Source organism: Aplysia californica, unplaced genomic scaffold (genome assembly GCF_000002075.1).
Source record: "Aplysia californica isolate F4 #8 unplaced genomic scaffold, AplCal3.0 scaffold00115, whole genome shotgun sequence".
Lineage (NCBI taxonomy): Eukaryota > Metazoa > Mollusca > Gastropoda > Aplysiida > Aplysiidae > Aplysia > Aplysia californica.
Genome location: NW_004797385.1, coordinates 606,643 through 615,630, shown reverse-complemented (window position 1 = coordinate 615,630; position 8,988 = coordinate 606,643). Strand labels below are relative to the sequence as shown.

At 38.4% G+C, this 8,988-nt stretch overlaps 1 protein-coding gene and 1 further gene across 2 annotated transcripts in view; one reads left to right on the top strand and one right to left on the bottom strand.

Moving 5' to 3' along the window:
* The window catches only part of LOC101852917 (serine/threonine-protein phosphatase 6 regulatory ankyrin repeat subunit C), a 26,874-nt gene that overhangs the window by 12,928 nt on the left and 4,958 nt on the right, over positions 1-8,988 (bottom strand). Inside the window, exons 2-3 of the mRNA XM_005095848.3 lie at positions 2,313-5,401; positions 709-745 (exon numbers count right to left, since the gene is read on the bottom strand). Coding sequence (XP_005095905.1) covers positions 709-745; positions 2,313-5,364 — 3,089 coding nt within the window. The 5' untranslated portion in view covers positions 5,365-5,401. The remainder of the gene's footprint in view (positions 1-708; positions 746-2,312; positions 5,402-8,988) is intronic.
* Positions 7,042-7,432, top strand: CBP (CREB-binding protein; the record flags this gene model as incomplete). The annotated part of the gene is given in 1 exon segment (NM_001204711.1): positions 7,042-7,432. The product of NM_001204711.1 is annotated as a CREB-binding protein (mRNA).

Below are 8,988 nucleotides of genomic sequence, written 5' to 3'. Positions count from 1 at the left end.
TACCCCACACATCTAATTGCCTCTACTCCTCAAGACAACAATTAGAACAGACATGCAGCTATTACCGAATGGCATCATGTAGAAGAGTTAACGATCAGATGCTACTGGATCGCTAACAACAACAACAAGTAAAGGGAGCCAGAGGTGGTGTCTTTTCTGACTTTTCACATTCAAAATTTGTTTTTTAGTATAGCAGTGTCTATTGTTTCATGCAGATCAAATCAGTTTCTATTCATGTTATAATTGGCTTCAATCAAATTAGACTAAGAAGTTTGTAATTAAGTGGATTTAACCTTCCACAAAACCCTTTTCATACATAACCTCACACACACACAGATGTAGGTATAAAATAACAATGTATGTGTGTGTGTGTGTGTGTGTGTGTGTGTGTGTGTGTATGAGTGTTATGGGGGGAGGGGAGTGTCGATGGGAATTATAGCCAGTCAGTTCTACAAACTACGTAATTTAAATTCTATTTCTGCCCAATACAAAAGAGTATTTATTCTAAAAAAAATCTTGGAATTCAAAGTAGTTCTGCATTTAAACAATTCCAATATGTAAGTATGAGCAGCTAGTAGTATATTATAAGAAACAACTTTTTGTCTTTCATGATTCATTGCAATCAAAACAAGTTTTCTGAGATTTATTGTGGCCTTTTGCTTTTTTTTAGCTATTGTTTTTTTATTTTTAACAACAACACATTCTTACTCAGATTCTCCAATGTCCCCTGGGAGCAAGGATTGTTCTGGGGAGAAAAAGACGGCTTTTATTTCAAAATATTAAAAAATATGGGCCTTTAATGATATTCTAAATAATCACGGTGGCATTGTATACTTCCACTTTCCTGCAAAATCAAAACAGAAATGTTGAGACCAGAATGAACAGAAAGGTGAAATGTAAATATATATCATATACTACAATCATACAGGGTGTCCCAAACTCGATGACAGTAAAAAAAATAAAAGTTAAAACAAATACACCTTGACATACAGCAAAGTCTTTTGGTACAAACATGAAAGAACAATCCAGACAAACATTAACACAATTTTATGCATGAAAAAAGAATCTGCATTAGAACTGTCAGCTTTACAAAATGTTAAGATGCTCCACATGGCCCCCATCAGGCGAAATGCATTTCTCGTGTTCTGACTAAAAAATGTGTAATGTTCTGACACTTCTGAGGCGTGGTAGCTCTCACAAGTGCCTTGTCTCCATTTCTGAGTTCCTAAAGGGTTTGGAATCTTCCACTCGAGATTTGGTCTTTGAGATAACCCAAAGAGACTAACAGTCAATTATGGGTTCATAACTGGAATAGTGCCCATGGGTGCTCTGTATTCGACTGGAGACATGATCATCAAAACATCCTACAGTCGGGTTAAAATGTTTTGCAATGTGAGGGGCTGCATTATCCTATCCTGCATATAAACCATTGTTGTCCTTTAGCCTGATGTCTGCAGAACTGCCCCATGGATCGCCAGAACTGGTTTAACACATTCAAAAAATGAATCCGCAGTGACAGTTTATGTCTATGCAAGTCTCTCTCATTCACAGGTTCAAATGATCTGGTCTTTTTGCCCGGCACACACAATTCTCCAGATTAATCTTTTCAGTCATTTAGAAATAAGCTTCATCACTATAGCAAAAAGTAGAAAATTCTCTAAGTGTCTCGATTGTCGTAAAAATCCACATATTGGCTGGGGATATTCCTTGATGGACAAAAATGTGATGTGGCTTCTTTTTCGTTAAAGGTTCTGTAAGTTGGAGACTTTGATAAGCCCATATCACTGCTACGTCCTTGAACAGACTTCTCTGGCATTGTCGCGACCTTATTTCTTACCGTCTTCATAATGCTTATTTGATCCTTCCCTTAATGACAATCTAACAGACACCCCCTCACTTTGAACTGTTTTTACTAACCCCACTGCTCTTTCGGAAGGAGCACTAGACCTAGATCTAGAATTTGCAGACTTAAATTCAGCATATTTTCTTTCAGAAAAGACCTTTTCTGGTTAGTCCAAGACATGGCTAATGTAACAGTGTTTGTCTGACCAGTTCAAATTTGAGCATAGATTATGGTGTCTGGATGATCAAATTTATTTCCTCTAAAATTTGGTGCACATCCATGCACAATTGGAGAGCTTATTGTTTTCTCGCAGCCATCAAGTCTAGGACAGTAGGTACATATATTTTAACAAAACAGAACTGAGTGGCATCAGGTTGTGTAAAATCCCTTCTTAAGGCAATGTTCTTTTATGTGCTAAAACATCAGTACTCTCATTTCTAAAAAGCATGAAGTATACAAAATAACATACCTTGTTGCTGTGATGACTCCAAGTCTGGTTCAGTATTTTCAATCAGCTGAATAAAGTCATTCATGTACAGTTCACAACTTGCATATACCTTGGCGTTTTCTCTGGTGCTCCGGGAAAGAGATTTTTGGCGTAGGAGGAATTTAGCACATTCTTTGTTCTTACATTGAAAAGAAAGGTGCAAAACTGACATGTTTTTATTGTTCAGTTTGTTCAAATCTGCTCCTCTTTCTACGAGAATTTTCAGAATTGGGAGCCTCCCAGCACAATTCAGGAGAGCTGTGTTACCTTTCAGGTCAATCTTTTCTTTGTCCACACCATTTTTAATCAATTCCTCAGCAATACCATAATATCCACCAGAGACGCTCACATGAAGTGCAGTTTCCCTATCGTCTGACACAGCATTGACAAGGGCTCCTTTCTTGAGCAAAAGTTTCACAATACTCTCCCTTCCTGTCTTGGCAGCGAGCAAGAGAGCAGTTTCTCCTCTTGAAGTTTTTACTTCCAGGTCACACTTGGAACTTTCTAATAGACACTGGAGTATTTCTAACTGACCGTTGTGGGCACAGATTAGAACTGGACCCAGACCTTCAGCGTTTCGCTTGTCTGGATTTGCCTTCTTATCAAGAAGCATTTTGACGGCGTCAACTTTTCCATTTGAGACAGCAATATGCAAAGCAGTGTTTCCTTTCTCTTCTTCAGAATCAATATCTGCTTTAGATTTAGCTAAAATCATCTCCATGCATTTTGAGTTTCCTGTCTGGGCAAAAAACATCAAAGGGGTCCAACCATCTTCAGCACGCTCATCAACTCTTGCCCCTTTCTCAATTAAGAGTCTTGTTATCTCCAAGCTTCCGCACACAGATGCATTTATCAGAGCTGTCACATGACTTTTCGTGGCAACATTCGGATCTGCACCAGCCTTTAACAGAACTCCCAAAATATCTACATCTCCATTGAAAGCAGCTACATGAATAGGACGAAGACCCTCAAGGTTCCCCTTATTTACATCCACCTTGCAATCTTGTACAAAATATGTGACAAGGCCCAAATTTCTAGACTGGACACACAATAAGGATGCTGTAGAACTGGTTGCTGTAGACTTGTTTATAGTGACACCACCAATATGAGCATCTCTTGCAACTAATTCTCTCACAACTGATGGATGTTTGTTAAGGAGAGCAAAATACAGTGGAGAAGAATCGGACATCCAAGACTTGACAAAACCTTCATTTACTTGTGCTCCATGCTCTAGCAAAGTCAAAGATGCCCTTTTGTGACCATTACCTGCACTTATTGCAAGAGCAGTCACCCCACTGGCAGACTTTTTGCCCACATCCATCTTGTTTTCCAACAAAAGAGTGATCACCTCCACAAAACCTTTCTGGGCTGCAAACATGAGAGCATTCCATCCTCGATGCTCTGTTAGATTCACATTACATTTGTTGGCAATCAATAATTTCACTCCGTCTATACACCCAACACTACAAACCTTCATCAGAGCACTTTGTCGAAAACAGTCAAGACAGTTGATATCTGCCTTACTATGCAGTAAAGAGTTCATTATTGTCACGAGACCCAGTTCAGCAGCACAATGAAGAGGGGATACACCGTTAATGTCTTGACAGTTGACATCAACGCCACTGTTAACCAAGACTTTAACAGCCACCGTGTTTTTAGCCATGACACTTTTTAATAAAGGAGTAAGACCATTCAGACTTTTGGAGTTTACACTGTCACTGCATACTTTAACAACTTTTTGCAGCATTTTCTTATCTGACAGGAATTGTACAGCACGGTGTAACAATGTTTCTCCATCTTGGTTTCTAAAACTTTTACACAATTTATGTTTGTCAAGAAGACAATCAAATGTTTTTAGTTGCTGGTGCACCAGACAGTTTTCCAAAGAAATATTTAATTCAACGCACATTTGTGTATTGTAGTTACTTTCAGTGGCAAGCAATTTCGGCAAGTGCGACGGCTTTTTGGAACATGCAATCGCCAATGCACTTATGCCCTTGTAATCAAATGCAGATGCATTTGCTTTGGCCTTCAACAAATTTTGGACACCAGCATAAAAACCAGATTCCACAGCATAAAATAATGCTGTTCTTCCATTTTTATCACAAACATCCACTCCCGCTTCTTTCTTCAGCAAACAGTTTGTCATTTTATAATCACTTTTAAACACAGCCAACATCAATGCAGAAATCCCCTCAATATTTGTATGATTTATGTCAGCACCATATTTCAAAAGCATTTTCATGCAATCATAGTGTCCCATTAAAACACTCAAAGTAAAAGCTGTTTCACCAAAACGATCAACCAAGTCAACCTTTGCTCCATGTTCCAACAAACACTCCACAATCTCCTGCGAGTCACGACAAACTGCACCCATGAGAGGAGACATTCCTTCAGTATTCTGACAGTTAACATTAGCTCCCTTGTCCAAGAGATCATTTACTACTCCTACCAAACCAAATGCTGATGCAGCAATAAGAGGACTGAGGCCAGAAAATGATTGAATGTTGACTTCTGCTTTATGACTTAATAGAAAACTTATTATGTCTACATCACCCCCAAAAATTGCATAAAAAAGAGCGGAGTATCCAAAACAGTCTGAGAGATTAACATCACTCTTCCATTTCTCTGAAAGCAGCAGTTCAGTCATCTTTTTAGCTTTTGACAAGCACGCTAAATGAAGAGGTGAGTGCCCAAGTATATTTTGGATATTACAAGAAGCACCTTGCATTATAAGTATTTCCACAATTTCTGTCTGTTCCAGAGCAACCAAAGTTAATAAAGGCGTGGCAAAACCATTTTCACTAACAAGGCTGTTTAACGTGTCCACAGCCATCTGACTGCAACTGCTATCTCTACCCATTTGATTGAACTTGGAATTCTTAATAGCATCCAAATATTTTGTACAATCAAAAGGCTGCAGCTGAATCCTAGAAGAGAAGTAAGCATTCTTCATAATAGGGTCCATGAGAGGATTGTTGAACACCAAGTTCTGTGCTGTGCGGGGCAGGGGAATACTGTTTGAAAAAGCCATTCCTCAACTCCCTTCAGCTGTCAGTCCAGTCACACACCTGTAAAAAAAGATGTATAATAAAAAAAATAAAAAAAGATTTAAATGTCTCCAACAACAGAACAGATAACAAGGGTAAACCTCATTTAAACACACAGATAAATTCAAAATTTTGGAGTAACAAGATGGTGTATCATCTGTTATCATTCCATTTCTTTCACCACCCATCGTTCATGCTTTCTTTTGTTTAGCCTCTCTTCTTCTTTGTTACCTCATCTCTGTGTTTTTGATCTGCTTTCTTCATATTTGGCCAGCTCTCTTTCTCTCCCTCTCTGTTAGTCTGAATGACGAAACAACTGTATAATTGTACCTCTGCTCAATATTCTCATAATAATAATAATAATAAATAGCATTTATACTGCGCATTTCCATTTCCTAAAAGATGCTCAATGCGCATTACAATGAAAAAGACATCACATCTTAAAAATTAATCGACACAAAGGTGTACGTAAAACAAAGTATTATACATATAATATAAATGCATATGTGTAAAATTTTATACCAGAAAAACAGTCTCGCAGTGAGGTTGAAAATGTGTTCACTAAAAACATACAATGCAATAAAAATTCACGAACAGTCAAAATAAAGTTGAAACGTGAGTAACTAGAAACATTCAGTAAAACATTAATACAGATAGAAAACCATTTCCGTTCTCTCTCTCTCTCTCTGTCCCTCTCCCCCTCTCCCTCTATCTCTCTCTCTCTTTCTCTCTCCCTCTCTCGCTATCTCTTTCTCTCTCCCTCTCTCGCTATCTCTCTCTCTCTTTCTCTCTCCCTCTCTCGCTATCTCTCTCTCTTTTCTCTCTCTATCTCTCTCTTTTTCTCTCTCTCATTCTCACTCGCTATTTCTTCAGTCTCACAGTCTGGCATACACATACATATATATCACAGTACATCATTATGACAGGTATGCTTTTGTGAATAAAAAATGCTTCAGCCGATTTTTGAAAATGGAAATTGTTGGGGCAGATCTTATTTTATATGGGAGTTCGTTCCATACCTGGGGACCAAAGAACAAAAAGGAACGCTCGCCGTATGTTTTGTAATTTTGTTTTGGAGTTTTAAGAATTAGATTGTCAGAGGCTGATCTAAGGGCTCTAGGTGGATTATATAATTCCAGGAATGTTTTAAGATAAAAAGGTGCACTATCATTTATACATTTAAAACAGAGAACGGCAGTTTTGTATTTAATCCTTTCTTTTATTGGCAGCCAGTGTAGTTCTTTCAGAATTGGTGTTACGTGGGCTGATTTCTTTTGTTTCATTATCAATTTTGCTGCTTGATTTTGGAGTACTTGTAACTTTGATAGTTTTTGGGATGTCAAACCGGACAAAATAACATAACAGTAATCTAGCTTTGATAAAATGAGTGTTGTTACAAGTGTCTTGGCTGCTGCTTTAGTTAAATAATTTCTTACACTGCCAATTTTCTTAACATGAAAGTAAATACTTTTGCTGAGCTGGCTTATTTGGGAGGACATAAACATATCATAATCCAACTGAACCCCTAGATTTTTAAGACTTCTTTTTGAACGAATGGTATGGTAATTAATATCAATTTGTAGCTCTGGGAGATTTTTAATGGCTTTTGTATTTCCACTCAACATTATTTCCGTCTTGTCATCATTTAGTTTCAATTTATTGCTGGTCATCCATATTTTTAAATCTCTAGTACATTGTTCAGTAGAGTCGACTAAAAGTGGTATTTGATCGAAATCAATAGACTTATAAATTTGAGTGTCATCAGCATAAAGATGGTAATTCATGCCATATTGTCTTAAAATATCAGCAATAGGTTGTGTATACATTGTAAACAAGACAGGTCCAAGAACAGACCCCTGAGGAACACCACATCTAAGCAAAACATTATTAGAACACGTGTTTCCAACCACAACTGCTTGTGTTCGATCCTTAAAATATGACTCAAACCATTGCAGGACAGTACCCTTTATGCCAAAAGTAGTATTTAATCTCTCGAGTAAAATGTCATGATCAATGGTATCGAACGCAGCCGAAAGGTCCAAAAGAGTAAGACGACATACCTTTTTTTCATCAATATATTTTAAAATATCAGTACAGACTCTAAGTTACGCTGTCTTGGTACTATGGTGTGCTTTATATGCTGACTGATAGACTTCGCTAAGATTATTTGCTTTAATATGATGTAACAGTCTATTAGATACAACTTTTTCCAGAATTTTGGAAAGGAAAGAAAGATTTGAAACTGGTCTAAAATTTTTAAAGTCCTTTTCATCAAGTCCAGATTTTTTCAAAAGGGGTCTAATATGTGCTGTCTTAAAGCAATTTGGTACTGTGCCTGTGAGGAGAGAATCATTTACAATTTGGGTGATATGTGGAAGAAGTTCATGCAAACATTTTTTTAAAAGGCTGGTGGGCATAGGGTCTAAGGCGCAACTTTTTGATGGACTATCTAATATGATCTTTTTGATTTCTTCTTCCGTTGCTGGAGTAAAATAATCGATGACTAGCCCTTTAAACTGATGGTAATTTGGGGCAATTGCGCACATTTTATCAAGCTCTTGTCTGATGGAGGTGATTTTTTAGAAAAAAAAGTCTGAAAAACTACTACAAAGATCTCTATCGGTGCCAGGGGGTAATATTGTTCTGTTTTGGTTGCCAAGCAGTTCACTAGAGACATCAAAAAGTTCCTTATAAGTTTTAACATTTTCAAATTTTGACTAAAAGAAAGTACGCTTGGCTTTGGTAATCATTTTACTAACAGAATTCTTCATAGTAATAAATATTCCCTTATGTACTTCAAGTCGTTTTTTCTCCATTTTCTTTCCGCTTGTCTTTTTTCTTTTTTTGCAGCCTTTATTTCTAAATTAAACCACCTATCAACAGGTCGATGAGATAATTTTCGTTTTTTAACTGGAGCATGATCATCTAAAGTCTGTCAGCCGCGGTAAACTGACCAGACTTTGAGTGGCAGGCATTTGTTTGGTTCACCTTTTCTAGACCCATCCCTCCTTGAGGGTGGGCAGTGCAGTCCTTAAGAGGCTGCCCAGTCGCCACTGAGTGCTGCCGAGAGATCCTGCTGCCACGGTCAGGAGTCAGACGACCACTTGCCCAATGGCCGCCTGCGTGCAGGTTTGTGACTTTAACTGCCAGGGCTCACCTGCCACTGTTACTTTCGCCACTTGCCTATCGCCGCAGGGCTTTGGTGATAGTGTGGATGATGAAGATGGTGATAAGCTGTAGAATGAACCTGTGTGTGACTTTGTTCTTCAGCTCTCTGAAAATCATATACGGCCCAACAACCTCAGGATGTTCTCCCTTGTTGTCCTCGGATGGCAAAACCCTGATCAAGAACCAAGAAGGGCTCCTCAAGTGCTGGACCGAGCATTTCAGCTCTCTTTTGAACAGACCTTCCACTGTTGACCAAGATGCTCTCAGTCAAATACCCCAGCAACCACCCCTGGAGGACCTAGAAGCTCCTCCTACTATAGATGAAATCAAAAGGGCAATAAGCAAGACCAACTCTGGCAGAGCTTCTGGAAAAGACAGCATTCCAGCTGAGATCTTCAAGGCAGCAGGGCCTTCAGCCCTGGAAACCTTCCATGACATCT